A 17,883-nucleotide genomic window follows, 5' to 3' on the forward strand; every position below is an offset into this window, starting at 1 on the left:
TTTAGTTTTTAAGCCACATTTCTGTCAAGCTCGAGTTCTGATGATGGGATCCATAAGGAACCAACCGAACTGCTATCAGAGAAGTGGGTTAGGTTAGGCTAGAACTACGACCCTTACGGAAACGAAATGCTACTAGAAAGTACTGGTTTTACCTCCTTTTCTACATAGTGCACCCTCTACCATAAGCTTTCACCGGGCCCCATAGAAGTCGGTTTTTTTTTCTTAAAAATTATCCACTGACAAGATCTGCTTGACCAAGTATAGAAATAATCGACGCCTGAAGGATTTTTTAAATATTTTGTTGCATAATATATGTGTCACTGGTATTGTTGTATTATGCGTAATATATTTAATAAAATAAACGAACGGTCAGGTCCATATCTAATCCAGATCCAATTCTTAACAACATAAACTAAACATAAAACTAATTAAAAACTAAAAATATAAATATTTAAACTTAATAAGTATAAAATAAATTGCCTAATGTAGTTTCCCGGGCTGCCCCCGACGCAAACGTGCCCATCCAGCTCGCTGCGTTGCCGCGTTGGATTACGATGGACAACCTTTGCATCATTCTTAGCTTAACCTATTATTAAAATCAGAATACGCCTACAAGTCTAAACCTACATTTTAAATGTATTCTAACTTTAAGGTGGTTCGCCTAGGTTACTCAAAACTTAACTCTCGCTAGATGGCACCACTTTTGCAAAATTTCAGATTTAATTTTTTTGTGAAATGATCTTGGTATTTGTATACTTAAAAGTATGTTTCGCGCACTCTTTAAGTAAATATTGAACTATTAAAATAAACATTGAATACTTCATTGTGCAAAAACCACCCTTTTAATTCGACGGAGTGTTGCTGTCACGCTTTTTCCTACTATTACTCACACATGCAAACAGTGTTTCCGTGATCCTTGTAGTAGACAATTTCACACAACGTAAGTATGTTGCAATAGCGTAACGGTATGTTCGTGGAAATACGTGCAAGAGGATTGGGGTTCAAGACTGGTGCGAGTAGGTAATTTCTTTTTGTTTCTCCTTTGTGTTATCTTACCTTTAAACGAGCAATTATTAGATATATAATTATTTATTTATATATTTGGATGGTATCAGAAACGGCTCTAACGATTTCGATGAAATTTGCTATAAGGGGTTTGATCTCTTAGCTATTAGGTCTATGAGAAAACGCGCATTTTTGACTTTTTATGTTTTGTAAGCTTTGGTCGGTCTCCCAGATATTCAATCTCCGCTTGGCAACTAATCCCAGAATTGGCATGTGCACTAGTTTTTACGAAAGCGACTGCCCTGACCTTCCAACCCAGAGAGTAAACTTATTTGGATTAGTCCGGTTTCCTCACAGTGTTTTCTTTCACCGAAAAATAGGTATCGGTGTATAAATAGGTAGGTATCAAATGCTATTTCTATTTCGTACAAAAGTTCGAAAAATTATTGGTACGAGCCGGGGTTAGAACCCGCGACCTCCGAATTGCTTTCCGCTAGGCCAGCAGCGCTTCCCCCACATACTCAGTGTTATCAGGTTTTTTTTAAAATAAAAAACGATTACTTATGAAAGCAGAAGAATATAAATGATCGTATTAGATTTATAATTGTTACATATTTGCCGTAACTTCGTAACTTATTTTTAAAATGTGTTTTTCAATTAAAAGACACGTCAAGATTGTTTACCTTATTTCTAATGCAAAAAAAAACAAACTATAGTAATAATTGTGTTTTTCATTCATAGACAAAATCCATTATTTTTAACCACAGGAAATTTTATACACTTCTTTTTAGGGTTCCGTACCCAAAGGGTAAAACGGGACCCTATTACTAAGACTTCGCTGTCCGTCCGTCCGTCCGTCCGTCTGTCACCAGGCTGTATCTCACGAACCGTAATAGCTAGACAGTTGAAATTTTCACAGATGATGTATTTCTGTTGCCGCTATAACAACAAATACTAAAAACAGAATAAAATAAAGATTTGAATGGGGCTCCCATACAACAAACGTGATTTTTGACCAAAGTTAAGCAACGTCGGGAGTGGTCAGTACTTGGATGGGTGACCGATTGTTTTGCTTTTTTTGTTTTTTTTTTGCATTATGGCACGGAACCCTTCGTGCGCGAGTCCGACTCCCACTTGCCCGGTTTTTATTGCAGTGAGGATGTCCTGATTGTAAAAATCAGAGAGATTAGGAAGAGTATAATTACTAATTATCTTTGTAAAAATAAAAGAATACGTGTAGCCCATACTTAATAATCGATTTATGATAATAAGAAAAATTAAATAAAAATAAAAAAACAATACGAAATTTAGGTGTAACAAAAATACAAAAAGTTATGTTCCAGCATACAATGACTGGGGATCGAACCGGGAATCTTCCGTTTGCAAGCAAAAAAGCGATTGTTTGCATAACACGCCATGATAGTTCTTAGCTAAGCTGACGAACTTCTCGCTTAGGTCAATTAACTACCTGTCAAATATCAGTGTCAACAAAATTGCACTAAACATGACGGCACTCCAAATTCGAGCCGTGGTCAGCCCGGCAACGTCGGAAATGGTATGGCAACGTCGCAAATGTATCTGTACACGACATTTGTGACACACACATACGTAAAATTGATGAAAAGTTAACTATGATTTTTGCATGATTTCTGTATGAAACATTGTTTTCCTGTTAATTTCGCGCAAACGAATATTCGAAAGAAGATAAATGCGGAAATATTTGTGTACTAATAGTGTGTAGTTACTTAATGAGCTTTGATTGAATTTTGTATGAAAAGCGAACCACCTTAATAGCATCGTTCGCAGATGTTCCTTTATTTATTCTTACTATCACGTTAATGGTCCATGTGTCAATCAGTAGAAGTCATAGTGTTATCTGGTATAAGTTCAAAGATCGCGGGTATCTTTTCACAAATAAAGATTGTTTACAATATTACATAATATTACGCAATTCAAGCCTATTATCTTATAGTATCTTGAAGTGATCATAACAAATAACATGTTTTTTAAACGTTTACTTAAAAATAACTCAAAGGAATTATCTAATTGGGTATCGTAATTACTGTTCTACTGAATAGAAATACGAAACCCCCATTTAAACTCTCAAGAAATTACAACTTAAAGTTTGTTTTGAGAAGCTTCATCAAGTGCCTCTTTAAGAATCTTTCGTGTAGTAATTGAAACGATTTAGGTTTCTTAAGGATGACGGCTGATCAGTGATCACATACGGCTCGATTCGGGAAATGAATTAGAGACTCACTAGATATGAAGTAGTAAAGATATGTGACGTTCCGCGGGTAAAGGTACCTTATGGCAGCTGGCGCTTGGGCTATTATTAACGCCGCTCCAATATGATTGCGGGCCATCATAAGGTACCTTTTTCCGTGGAACGTCACATATCTTCACTATATCTAGTGAATCTCTAATTCATTTCCCGAATCGCGGCGCCAGCCGCCATAAGGTACCTTTTGCAGTGGAACCGTGTGGATTTAAATATAATGCCCGTTTTACAACAACGCTATTAATAACTTTTTACGATAAAAAAACAATACTTATAAAATGCCAATCAGTTATTCTAATTAAAAGCACCCCGAAGTTAAAGGAGTTAAAAGAAAAACACCGTGTTTAGGCGGACGGTTTTAAAATGTCGGTATCCACTTGAGATACTACCTGACGATGAATAGCATTGTTATCTTTTGTTAAACCAAACCGCTTAATAAATGAGTTTATCTTCATGCTGGTTCTAATTTGTGGTTTTTGAACGCATCATAGAGGGTTAATGATATGGCAGGCATTAAATTGTATTATCATTTATTCACAAGAACATACGGTACATGGGATTTTACAACAAAGATACTGAACCTTAATACATTCGGCTGTTAGGCGTGTGAAAATTCGTGTAGGTTTAACCTAACTACTTATTCTAGTGCAAACATATTATTACTGGTTTAAGAAATAATTATAATGTCATACAGTCAAAAATAACAGTACAAAAAGAGAGTTACTTAATATAAAAATAGAGTTCCATCTTAAATGTTGTATTACATTATTCATTTATTATTTTAAATACTAAAATTACATAAAAAATATCATTGGAAAATTGTCTTCATATAATATGTTTTTAGGGTTCCGTACCCAAAGGGTAAAACGAGACCCTATTACTAAGACTCCGCTGTTTTAATGAACTCTGCCTTTAATTTTCTTTTAAGTAGATTTAGGTATAACTCTTTTAAATCTTCTAGTAAAATATTATATTTGTTTAATTAATCATTTTTTAATATTATTTTTACAATTTTAAGATAAGTAATAAGTAGCTCAAATACCATTCATAGATGATTCTGACCAAATATGTGGATCAACGTTTTCTTATTGTGACTCCTCAGCCATGAGAAAACAACAACACAGCCGGCCTAGCCAAGGTTACAATCGCTATCGCTTCGACAACGAAAACCATTATGTCTCTCTATCACTCTTCCATATTAGTGCGACAGTGACAGTTGCGTTTCGATCGCTACGGAGCGTAAGCGATCGGCATCTTGGCTACGCGGCCAGTTTATTAGAATAGTACCAACATTGGCCATGAATAATTTAACTACCAATAAATATCCCAATGAATGTTTGGAGAAATTACATCATACAAAATCATGGTTTTCAAAAGGGACCCTAGAGACATAATCATGGCAACTGGTAACAAAAACAGGAGACAATATTATAACCTACTAAATGAATGACTGTTAAGTATCTAGATACCTACAGTCTATTTATAGTTACTGCAACTAGTTGGAATAGCTTTTTTTTAATTGTATGTAGGTTATGTAGATTACAAGGGTGCAAGTTAGGATTATGATTCAGATAAAAAAAAATATTTAATCATTTATTTATACAATTAAAAAAAGTACACTTAGTACAATCTTATGGACAGCTTTAACAATAGTCTAATCATCTTTCTTGTCATGAATTTTATACTCTGTCGTATAAGCGCATTTGTATTGTCCGATGAACAGATCAAATTGGGTCGACTGTTTGAAGTTGGCTCTGAATTTCTTAGCGTATTCAATGAACATGGGGTACAGGTGTGTGAGTGTCGCGTGGTCCAAAGTTGGGAAGAGATGATGCAGCGCGTGGTTGCCGAAGAACGTCATCACTGTGAAGTGGCCACTGTTGATGTCCTTACGGTCCATGACAGCTTCCAGCTCGTGGACGCCCCAGTCCGGAGTTTCCGTGTTGTAGCTGAAGTTAAAATTGAAATTACAAATTACAATAAAATTACAGATTGCAAAAATTTCGCTTAAATGTAAAATAGTTAACACAAGATAAGGAAAATTAGCTTTGTGCCTTTGAAGAATTACTTGTGTTTGTGAAGTAATTTAAGCACAAGCACTTATGTACTCTAGACATCAATTTTATTTTCAGACATCACTTAATAATTAAAATTGTTTACGTTTAGACTCAACTGTATGTACCTAAATATATAATTCAGATTCAGGTACGGTGTAATTAAAAGAACAAGAAATAAATAAAAAGCATTAATTACACAATTAAATTAATTAATCTCCATAAAATTAAAATTAATACTATAAAAGGTCTTATCAATTAAGTAGGTAGGTACTTCTTCAGTTTATTGGAAAACGACTCATAAGAAGTGGCCTCTTTGATTTCCGGGCTCAGGCTATTTATATTTTTATACCTACTATCCCCTCAATGAGTTGGATGATTTCGCTAATCGCGCAAATACCGCCTTAAGAGCCCATCAACATACACACTAGCGCCACTGCTAAATAATAGTGATTATTTGAATTTAACGACAGGTATTTAAAAAAGGGGCAGCTACACACTGTATACATCAAATATCTTTTGAATACATCAAACTAGTTTTTTTGTTGTTAGATTCGTCAATCTATATGTCCAAAGTTTAAACGACAGTTTTTGTTTTGAGCTCCTAGATCGACGAACCCAGCAACACAAAAACTAGTTTGCTGTAATACAGTACTTAGCGGCCCCCTTTTTGAAGTACCTGTCATTAAATTTAAATAATCACGATTATTTAGCAGTGACGCTACTGTGCACGTCGATGGACTCTTAACTTCTGTTCCCGTTCTTCTCTGTTCTGGGAAACGTATTTTTAAAATCAAAACAATATTATTATTTTTTAAATCTCCATACTACACAATTCCAATGTCTGTCCCGTAGAGACAGAGTTAATACCTACTATATAGAGTTAATACTAGATATACAGACAGCAATGGTTAATTACCTGGGCTGGTCGCCATCTTTCCAAATATCAGGGTGGTGGTGGGCTGCATTTGAACCAATCTTGTAGAAGATCAAGCTCGCACCCGAAATTATACACAACCAAGTGGTAAACGCGTGATAGAACGTAGCTCCGCTGACCACCCACATCCATAGTGGCACCAGAAGACCGACCAAATCCGTGATGCGCCAGTGCTTCTTGTAATAGTCTTTTCGGAATATTGCCGATAAGTTCCTGTTTACACAAATATGCAATTAAAGATTATGATCTTAGATTTATTCGCCATTTGAACTTATAAGACATATATCATTTAAATCCAAAGAATGCCAAGAAAGGCAGGAATAGCCAAGAATATAAAAAAACGACTTTTTAAAACGTAAGCAGGTAAACCAAAATATGCAGAGAAAATACTAACCTTATAAAGAAGTAGACGAAACCAGCAAAGGGGAAGTAAAAAAGTTCAATAAAAAAAGCGAAGTATCTCGATAAGAAGGGCTTGTCTTTTCTTGGGTTCCAGTATACCAAAGGCTCAAAAGCACTGATTTCCAAATCCATTAGAGTATTAGGATACAGATGATGGGATAGCACGTGCGATACCCTGAAGTCCCTGTAAAAAAAAATTAATAAATCCGTGGGCTTAAACACTCTCAAGACTTTGGTAGTGTTCTTTAAGATATGCTAAGGTATAAAGCTCCAACACCACTCCAGAACAACTCTGTAATGGGTACCGAAGAAGAAGAAGACGTCGAAATTGTAGTGTGTGAAAGGATTCAAGAGGTAAATACAACTGTATTATTGTAAATAATCAGTGATTATTAATCACAGTTAATAGTAATGTTATTATATCATAAATATTCACTAACGACCGAGAGATAGAGATATTAGACATTTTTCTATTTTTTGTCAATGTACCTATGTAAATATGTAGTTATGTAACTATGTTTGTAAGGGTCAAATCTTGCAAGCTAAATTTGACCCATTTTCCGACCTCCAATGAAGCTGAAAATTTGCATACATATGTAAGTCGAGTGACAATGCAATATTATGGTACCATCGAGCTAATCTGATGATGGAGACAGGAGGTGGCCATAATAAGAACTCTGTGATAAAACAACGCAACCTACCGATAAAAGCTTGTACCAAAAATGGAATATTTGCCAATAAAATATTTTAAATACTGTGATTATTTCACATTAAAACATATAAGTACATGATATTACTAACCGGTAAGACCACATGAACATTGAAAAAAGGTGCATCCTCCAATTTGTTTTCCTGTGTATGTAATTATGAGATGCAATTACTGTCCACGCGAGCATAAGTGAAGCAAGCATCCACGACGCAGTCGCCAGTACGGGTATTTTTGTATAGCACGAGAAAGCTGCTAAAAGTAAATAGGCTCCAAATAAGCTATCTATAATCCTGTCCGACTTTTTGGGAACATCTTTTGGAATCTTCGGTAATTCTTCAATAACAGCTCTTTTCAGTGTCTTGTAAAATCCATTTTCTTCGAAAGTGAACGGAGAGTTCCTTGGCGTTTTTGCGTCTCTTACGTAGTATTTTGCTAAAATGGTTTCTACAGATTTGGTAAAATGATGAGACTCGAATGCTTCTGTGATATCAGTACCCTGAAAATAATAATATTGGTGAGCTTTAAAAAGTTAAAAATAAAGTTTTGAGAATTATCAGTTACTCTCGATATTTTTTTGTTTAATTAAGTATGAGCTACGTAAAAATGGGTACAATTTCGTAATTTTTTTTACAGTATGCCCTAGGGTGGGATTAAGGACATTACGCGCCTATGTCAAAAATTTAAAGGGCCATATGTACTATAAAACGCTGTACAATACACGTGCGAAAAGGTAACTCGCAACTCGTGTCGATTTAAAGCACTCCCTTACCTATACAAGTGCGAAAAGTAGGAAATTCGCAACGAATGGCGATAAATTAAAACACGACCGAAGGGAGTGTTTTAAATCGACACGAGTTGCGAATTACCGTTCGCACGTGTATTGTACAACGTTTTACAGATTATATGGCCCTTTAAATTTTCGTCATATTTATGCACGTACAGTGCTAGTTACCGCACTAGGGCGGTAAAGGAGCATTCCATGGAATTGTCTACCGTGTGTATGAAATTGTCCCGTACAAACGCGAATTTTCTGAAGATTTTCACGTATAAGAGTTTCCTTTTCTATGACAAATGGTCAAAAATATGCACAGAAAAATAATCGCCTGCTTTAAATGAAGAAAAAAAGTCGCAACACAGGAAATAAAATGCGTTTGTACGGGACAGCCCGTGGAATGCTCCTAAATTAGCAGCATATGTACTGTAAAAGTATTGATGAAATCTGTTAACATGTCGTAAGTCAGGATTACCTTAGTAAGCTCCAACCAATCCGTGCCACCAGGATGTTTGTTGATAAACGCATCTAAATCGTATAGACCATTATGCACACGCCATAACCCCTCGGCCCCGTCATCCATCGCCTTCCCCTCCAGCCATTGTACCGAGTCCTTTATACCGGTATCCCTTAACGATGGGTACTTGAGTTGAGGGAACGTTACATGAGTCTTTTTCTCGATAGCCCGTTGGTTGGCTATTTCGATGTACTCCGCTCCTTTCGGCGCCATGACTGCGTCTACACTCCGTGAACTTCAAATTACAAATTAGTGTGTTTATAACTGGTCACCATTTTATCTATATTACACAATTTGGTATCATATAGACCTTCACCTTGTAATGTCAAGTTATTGCACTGGGTTATCGCCAATATAAATTATCTATTGGGTTCCTTAGGATGATTATTGCTCTTCGTTAACAGCAGCAGATGATTTTTTTTTCAATGGAAAAAAACAAAGAATCGCGCGTTAATTGAAACAAAAATATTACTTAGCTATATATTGCTTGATAGCTAAGTAATATTATATGATATGAAATATACTTACTTGCATGAAAAAACACGCAAGTATGTACAACGGGTTAGCACGGATTGACTACTACGTTATTATTTCGCGGATTAGCAAATTAATCTATTTTTGTTTCAAAGTACCTCCGTAATAAGTAGATCGATAAATTCAGTGCTATATAAAAAATATATTCTTTTAGATACTCGTCAGCGCAAGGAATTATTAAAGCAATGGCTTTATTAATAATTCCTTTAACAATTACCCGCATGTAATTGTTTTGTATGTGAAGCCTTTTATTTTTTAATAATAATGAAAAGAGAAAGTATTTAGTAAAGCAATTTAAAAATTCGTAATTTTACATAATATTCCACTGATTTTATACACACATCGCTTGACAACGACATTAAGTTTTAGGTAAAATAAGTCTGCCTAGCTTTTTTTTTAGATTTCATAGTAATCAGTAGAAACGTTCCGTTAAATTCAAATAAACAATAGCTGTACGGTACGAGTACGATTTTTTTACCTAGCCTATTAAGGTGTCCCGCTGCTGGGCAAAGGATTCTCCTCTAGTCTTCCACGACTCCCGACATAGCGCCTGCTCTGGCCATTTGTTGGACAAGGTGTCTAGGTCGTCCCGCTATCTCCGTCTGGGCCTGCCGCGTCCGTGCCCTTCTGCTGGCATCCACTAATAATGATATCGTTTAGCATGTCAATATTTAGGTGATAGCGTCAGTCTGGTGCAGTGGTTAAATGTTCCTTATATATGTCATATCACTGTAAAAGCCCGAACTACGCCAAAACCTAGGATTTACCGGTCGGTAGGTAGTAGGTATGCCGATCGGTAAAAGCCCGAAATGTTAAATCTTGCTAGTTTACTTCGGGCCTTTACCAACACCAATATGGTAAATCCTACTGCGGTAAAACCTAGGTTTTGTCGTACTTCGGGCTTTTACAGTAACATATACATAATCACCTAAATATTTATTGTTTAATGTCTCTTAGTCTTAAATACTCTTAATGTGCCTTGTATAGCATAAAACAAGTAACTAACTCATTGAATAATTTATCTCGTTTTCGTAACAGTTACTTTATTAATTTATTCAAAACTTTATAGGGCCTATAAAGATCTCGCCTGTTTGTTTCCGAGCCGTTTAGATTTAAGCTAGTTATTAATTTCTTTTAATAATACCACTGTCATCTTGTTTGTAAATAAATTATTTTTCATTTGTCTTCAAAACTATATTCCACAATAAAACCAGTACAAAAGACGGACACAAATATTTCAAAAAACATAACTATTCTGGAAAATATTATTATTTTACCTCTAGGTATTTCCCCTGGCCTGAAAGCGATAAGCGGCTCTTGAGGCACAATTGCGGCACATTTTATTTTACACACTCGATTTAATTACATAAAATTCAATATATTATCAGCAGCAGCATGTTATCTCGCCTTTTATTATATACTAGCGCCGAATATTGATAAGTACAAGTTAATATAGTTATGTAAATATTTTTTCAAAGCAAATTAAGAGTACACATGCACTAATTAAATACACAATCAAACTCCAATATTTAAGTTGTAATTAGTTACTAATTATTTAGCCGCATATTAAGTGAACAACATTAATACGATTGAACCTCGCATAGTGTCACACCTCATATCGCATGTCATTTTACACAAACACTGACGGCTCTTAAGATCATCTCCAAATCTCATTTTGCAAGCCGGGGAAGGATAAGCCTATACGAGAATCGGATTTCTTGCAGAATTGGCCCCTTTCTCTTCCTTTACATCAAAAGGTGAGTAATCTTTGATATCCTACTCCTCCTCATCGGTTTCGATGACGGCGACCTCAGCAATTACGGATTACGACTATTATGGGCCCGAATGTGGCTGGCCAGGCCGAATTTGTTCTTAAATACTTTTTTGCAGGCGTTAAAAGAGTTGACCAGACGCGTTGTAGGTAGGTATACGTAAGAGGGCTTCGGTCTCTCTTTCTCTACGGCTGTTGTTTAATATTAAGTAATATTGCTTGGTTCTTAAAGGCGACAGTCCATTTCCAACGACAGCTGCATTACTGTTCATTTTTAACCGACTTCCAAATCCCAAATGAGGAGGTTATCAATTCGGTTGTATGTTTTTTTTTTTTTTTTTATGTTTGTTACTCCATATCTCCGTCATTACTGGACCGATTTTGAAAATTCTTTTTTTGATTGAATGTATATGCATACAGATTGGTCCCGTTTCTGTCAAAACCCAGTTCTGATGATGGGATCCATGAGGAATCGAGGGAACTCCTCAAATCTTAAAGGCATACATATAGTGATTTTTAGGTTTTTATCATCAAATCAAGCATATACATCCAAAAAAAATGACACTTGATGAAGTGGAACTGCTGATGATGATCAGAACGGAACTCCTCAATGACGCATAGTTCACGGTTGGCGATTTGTCCCCTTCGTTATGTTTGTTAAGCAAGTTCAGTTTTTAAGCTACATTTTTGTCAAGCTCGAGTTCTGATGATGGGATCCATGAGGAATCGAGAGAACTCCTCAAATCTTAGAGGCATGCGTACAGAGATTTTTGTAATTACATCAAAAAATCAAGCATTTTCATTAAAAATTGTCGCATTTGATGAAGTGGAACTTCTGATGATGATCAGAACAGAACTCTTTAACGACGCATAGTTCAGGTTTCGCGATTTTTCCTCTTCGTTATGTTTGTTAAGCAAGTTAAGTTTTTAATGCACATTTTTGTCAAGCTCGAGTTCTGATGATGGGATCTATAAGGAATCGAGGGAACTCCTCAAATATTAAAGGCATGCGTATAGAGATTTTTGTATTTACATCAGAAAATTAAGCATTTTCATTAAAAACTGTCGCATTTGATGAAGTGGAACTGCTGATTATGATCAAAACAGAACTCTTCAACGACGCATAGTTCACGTTTGGCGATTTTTCCTCTTCGTTATGTTTGTTAAGCAAGTTAAGTTTTTAAGCCACATTTTTGTCAAGCTCGAGTTCTGATGATGGGATCCATAAGGAATCGAGGGAACTCCTCAAATATTAAAGGCATACGCATAGATTTTTTTGTATTTTCATCATAAAATCAAGCATTTACATTAAAAACTGTCGCATTTGATGAAATGGAACTGCTGATGATAACCAGAATAGAACTCTTCAACAACGCATAGACATTTGGTGATTACGAATTTCGATTTTGACTTGGACTGGGACCCGGACTCGGACCCAGAACCGGACTCATACCCGGATCCGGTTCGGACCCGGACCCGGACCTGGACTCGGACCCGGGCTCGGACCCGGACTCGGACCCGGGCTCGGACCCGGACTCGGACCCGGACTCAGACCCGGACTCGGACCCGGACCTTGCCCCGGAAAACCACTATGATACCTTAACTAAATAAACCACTATGATTACCTACCATAAAATGTGTAACTATATAAGTATGATGATGCCAATCTTACTAGCCCCTCCCGCTTAAACCCCCGAACACCGCACCGCATGCGCCGTTAAGTGGGTTAGGTTAGGTTTGAACTGCGATCCTCACAGAACCGAACTGCTATCAGAGAAGTGGGTTAGGTTAGGCTAGAACTACGACCCTTACAGAAGCGAAATGCTTGTAGAAAAGTGGGTGGTTTTACCTCCTTTTCTACATAGTATACCATCTACAATAATCTTTCACCGGCCCCCATAGAAGTCGGTTTTTTTTTCTTAAAAATTATACTATAGAAATTGACCATGACAGCGACGCGTTCAGTGCCGGTAGTACAGCTGCAGTTAGAAATGGAATATTACCATAATGTGACGTTCGAACGTCAAACGGCGGAATGAACGTCATAATCGCGGCAGTAATGTGGCGGCAAACGTCACTCATTTTATCACGGAAATTGACAGGTAACGCGGTGGTAACAACGACGCCGCAGTAAAGTGGCTGCAGTTGGCAACCGAACGTCACCTTTATGTTAACTATTCTCTACATATTAAGAATGTCAAGAATAGGTACTTTCAAATATTATTTTTCTCGGATAGTAATTTTCAAAATACATAATACATAATCTATTATTGTATGCTGCATTGAAGCAAATCCGTTTTATTATAAAATAAATCTATCACTCTAATTTCATGAGCTTAATCATTTAGCAATGTGGGTTTTCAAAATAAATGAATATTGGACAATTTTACACAAGTCGACCTAGCCCCACAGTAAGCTTAATAAAGCTTACGGCTCAATACAGAGAAACCGTCCATAACGTGATAAATGTAACGGTGCGTGTAACGAAGCGTTACACTATCGACCTTCATACTATTTCTGGCACCATACAAATTCTAAATTCCCTTTTGAAATTCAAATCCTATTCCAAATTCCATTCAATGATTTTTATTTTCAGTTCGATCACATACTTTGATCGATAAACATCATTTTATCTAACGGACTGTACTTCCCAAGTTTCTAAACACGACCGTTTAAGTGTGATTTTTATTAGTAAACGTAATAATTCATAAGTGCGTGCAGTTCAGTATAGTGCTCGTTTTGTGGCCCTGCACACCTTCCAGATATATATCTACATCATCACCAAGGCACATATTGTAAGTTATTTGATTTCTAACCTTCTGAATTACGAAAGTGTTTTTATACATACCTATCTGTTGACACGTAACCTGTATTGTTACAGGTGCCTTTTTATTTAAATAATAAATACCCCTCATCGCTCTGGATCCTGCCTTTTCATTCCCATCATCCCCGTGAGGCTCCTCTACCTGCCCCCTCACAATAAACACACAAACAAATGCCCTTACCGGGGTTCGAACCCGGTATTTCCAGCTTCATAGGAAAGGCTTTAACTATACCGATTAGGCTGGGAGGCCGTTCGTATTTTTCATTTTGAAGATAAAGAGAGAAGGGAGGTATATTTGGGTAAAATTTCTCCTTATTTTCATAATTTAACAATTGCTACCCACATTTTCTTTATCTTCTGTCCACTGGCGTGCAAATTTCGTTAGCTTTGTACGAGTAACGAAAGAACGTCGACAAATTTTATGTTACATGTTACAACGCCAAGCTTTCTCGCTTGAGCGGATGGTACTTAAAAGGACTCTCAATTTAATAACAACATGACTTAGAAATAAATCGCTCGGTAAATGGAAACGTTTTCCTCGTAATAAAGGTTTATAAAACTAGAAAAAAATATTACATAAAGTACTTAAGTATATATTTATTATATATTTTAAAGAACGATCTTTTTAACTTATTCTTAGTCGGTACTGTCGGTAGGGACCAAACCTTCAAATTCGTGGAACTCTGCTTCAAATCCCAGTAAGGTAAGGTTATGATGTTTTTCTATGTAGGTATTTTTTATCTATGTACTTAACTATACTATTATTGTCGCGTCACCTGCGGCGCCCCTAGAGCTGTGTTTAGTTTGGATCTAGGTTGATCTCCATAATGTTTAAGGTTATTAGTTTATATTGGATTTAGTTGGGGTTTCGGAGCTCCAAAAGTAAAATGGATCTCATATGCAAACTTTCTTACTTCATTTGCCTCGAGAGATTTGACTAAAAGACGAATGCAAGAATTGTACAGTTGTAATACTTGTAGTTAATTTAAAATCCTGAGGTTGGCGGTACCTTCAGATTCAACAAAACTTTCAATTCAACAGAATAAGAACTACGGAACCCTAAAAACCGTTTATGCAGTATAGGTGTTAAGTTCTCAAATATAATTATTCTTAAGATATTCATGTGTATCTGCAATGTTGGATATGCCTGAAGAATATACTCTAGAGTGCTTGTCGAATGTCGATGGCAAGCGTAATTGACAATAATGTCTTTGCTTGTCTCATAGACTACGCCTAAACACATTGTAGGGACTCTTGAACACGCCCCGCTTGAGTACAATTGGTGTCAGACAAAATATAGTACCTACGTGCTAAGTTGCCATAATAAAATAAATATATACCTATACAAACATAACTGCTTAAATGCATGAAAAATGTTGTTTAAATTTCTTTCTTGTAATAATGTAGCAGACCACTGAGTAGTGAATAGAATCAGGCGTTACTTTGTGGAAATCCATATTAATTAATATCAAAATATTACCTTATCGCGAATCGATAACGTGCTAGTTAATCAGTGCTAACCAGGTCTGACGCCAGACAACGGAAAAACCGATTCGTTTCCGTTGCCGGGCGTCAGACCGACAACAACTCCTGAAGATGCCTCATAGAGAGGCGAAACACGTGTCGAATATTGTTCTTTTGGTGGTGGTTTGTTATATTTATTTTTGCGGTTGGAGGGTGGGAAAATTAATTGCATGTAAAAGATAACGAAGTACAATAACGGGTTAGCATTCACAGAGAGAAAAATATAACAAAAACACACTTAGAATTACAAAAATAAACTTAATCCGGGGACAAGGAGAGTCAACTAATAGGAACAAATTGACTTTTGCAATTTCTATTAGTTCTTGCAATTTCTATTATCTGTTCGTTGAAATTAGATTTCCGATTACTGAGCTGTTTGTAGAAATAAATAAACTTTACAGAAATAGTGAAACTTCCATAATTATTACTAAACTTCATTTTTTCCCCCAGTACAGAACTGTTTTTTAATTCCTGGTGATGATTTTTCTCTCAGTGTTGTTTGACTAGCACGTTATCTTTTCGCGGATTAGCAAAGTAATAATTATTTTGGTTTAAATAGACTACTGAGTGGGAAACACCATTATTATATATCACCAAAAGCAAGGTATTTAAGTAGGTAATAATTTATTTTTAAATGGACAACTTAGTATTACAGACCAAAAGCGCAGGGCGTACATATTTTGTATTAGTACGGAAATAGTTTTACGAGTAGTAGCGCAGCTTTGAGCCCTATCAAATGTCAAAAGGTCCCATTCGTCAGTAAGCATGAATACAAGCCAAGTGTGAATAAAAAGATTTGAAACTTAACTAAAATATCGTGGCTACCTAAAATACAGTTGCAAATATATTCATTTATAAAGTGTGTGTTCCGATACAGATTTTAATTCAACCCGCAGTCGATACCATCCCAATTACGTAGGCAATAAATTTGCAAGCGGAAGATAAGCCCCACATGTGCTGGCAGACTAAATCGCCTTTTCATAAATAATGAACAATATACAGTAACATGAACTAATTTCAATTGTTGATGCAAAATCATACTCCTAATCACATAATATCATACACAGTAACAATCCAATCCAACAACTTGCAGACCAAGATATAACAAGTATACCTATACAAACATAGTATAACAAGTATATAAACTCAGTTGACGATGCTGGTTTTGCAAATTATTATGAATTGCAGATCACTTAATCTTCCTAGTTATTGTTACAATTATCTCGCAAAAAGTAACGCTTTAGTTCGATAACTTCCTCAAAATTAAGACTAGACTTTAACCAATAAGTACTCGAAAACATCCTATTCTGGAGCACAGCGAAGTGACTGTGCGAAAGTAGGTATGTCAAATAGCGCACTTCGTCAAATGCAGTTTCTATCAAATGATCTATTACATACATAAAATGCTACTTTGTTGTGTTATTATCACTCCTCCTTAGATACCAGGTATGCGCGATGATGACCTGTTCCGGGATCTGCCACGCTGCCCTCTTGTAGTTATGGCAGCAACCTGCTGTGTGAGCTGCTCGAGGCGGGCCATTACAGCGTTGAGATCAGGCTGTCCCGAATTAAGTTACCTGACATGCTTGTTGTGGACCAGGAGTGACTTCCATTGTTTTGTCAGCCAGCTCTGCAAGTTTGTCCAAGCGTACGTTCTTTCAACACACACACGCAAGCGTAGAGGTCGCTCTTCGTCCAGATGGATCTAAATATAAATTGTAGGACTCCACTTCCTCTACGTTTCGCTCAGTTGTAAGGGACGCGATGTACAGAAGCCGATTGATAAGGCCTCTTTGGTGTGTGCAGACAGGCAAGTTTTTTACAAGTAACCCAACATCATCATCATCATGTCAGCCCTTTATCACCCATTGCTGAGCATAGCATCTCTTCTAGTACGCCACTTCTCTCGGTCCTGAGCTAATCTCATACAGAAGTGACCGGATGTCGTCCACCCAACGAGCCAACGGACGCCAGGCGCTTCTTTCATTTGAAAGCGGCCACCATTCTGTTAACATTTTAGTCCACCTGCCATCACTCTGCCTAGCAACATGTCTCGCCCAATTCCATTTTAGTTTGGTAATGACTAACCTAACACCCTCAGTAAATTTCAGTTTGTAAGTACATTTTTATTAAGTACCCCATTAGGTACCTAATACAGTAGTTCCCTTATTTTGAACGTTTGCAGACTGAAGTTATCTTCAGATCTTGGCAATTCATTAGTAGTGTGTTTGTACCGGTTTTGGACCAGAACTTTTCCGCCAGAGGGCGACAGTATGTATGCGTAAGGTAGTGACAATTTAGTTCACCCTACTCCCCGCTAGATGGCGCCACTGTGTATGCGCAACGTTAGTTCCAAAGGTCGCCGCTAGATGGCGCCACTGGTTAGTTCATCCTACTCCCCGCTAGAGGCGCCACTGTCTATGCGCAACGTTAGTTCCGAAAATATCCGCCAGCCCCGCCGGAGGGCGACAGTATGTATGCGTCGCTGGTTAGTTCACTCTACTCCCCGCTAGAGGCGCCACTGTGTATGCGCAACGTTAGTTCCAAAAATCC

At 36.9% G+C, this 17,883-nt stretch overlaps 2 protein-coding genes and 1 long non-coding RNA gene across 3 annotated transcripts in view; 2 read left to right on the forward strand and 1 right to left on the reverse strand.

The window, feature by feature from the left end:
• The window catches only part of LOC134664475 (ommochrome-binding protein-like), a 223,045-nt gene that overhangs the window by 155,906 nt on the left and 49,256 nt on the right, over window positions 1-17,883 (forward strand). The gene's annotated exons all lie outside the window — the stretch shown is intronic.
• The window catches only part of LOC134664486 (uncharacterized), a 469,507-nt gene that overhangs the window by 126,772 nt on the left and 324,852 nt on the right, over window positions 1-17,883 (forward strand). The window lies entirely within an intron of this gene.
• On the reverse strand, window positions 4,864-8,936 carry LOC134664466 (cytochrome b5-related protein-like). The gene is made up of 5 exons (XM_063521133.1): window positions 8,636-8,936; window positions 7,481-7,884; window positions 6,672-6,863; window positions 6,260-6,490; window positions 4,864-5,235 (listed from the first exon to the last, which is right to left on the reverse strand). Exons 1-5 carry the CDS (start codon window positions 8,888-8,890, stop codon window positions 4,941-4,943), a joined length of 1,377 nt encoding a protein of 458 aa, XP_063377203.1. The 5' UTR covers window positions 8,891-8,936; the 3' UTR covers window positions 4,864-4,940.

Source organism: Cydia fagiglandana, chromosome 5 (assembly GCF_963556715.1).
Source record: "Cydia fagiglandana chromosome 5, ilCydFagi1.1, whole genome shotgun sequence".
Lineage (NCBI taxonomy): Eukaryota > Metazoa > Arthropoda > Insecta > Lepidoptera > Tortricidae > Cydia > Cydia fagiglandana.

Bases quoted from the DNA above. Each gene is read 5' to 3' on its own strand.
- LOC134664466 (XM_063521133.1), bottom strand. From the start codon at position 8,890: ATGGCGCCGAAAGGAGCGGAGTACATCGAAATAGCCAACCAACGGGCT. The intron at 7,885-8,635 runs GTAATCCTGACT...TATTATTTTCAG, and splicing joins ATTGGTTGGAGCTTACTAAG to GGTACTGATATCACAGAAGC. The intron at 5,236-6,259 runs GTAATTAACCAT...TTTTAACTTCAG, and splicing joins AAAGATGGCGACCAGCCCAG to CTACAACACGGAAACTCCGG.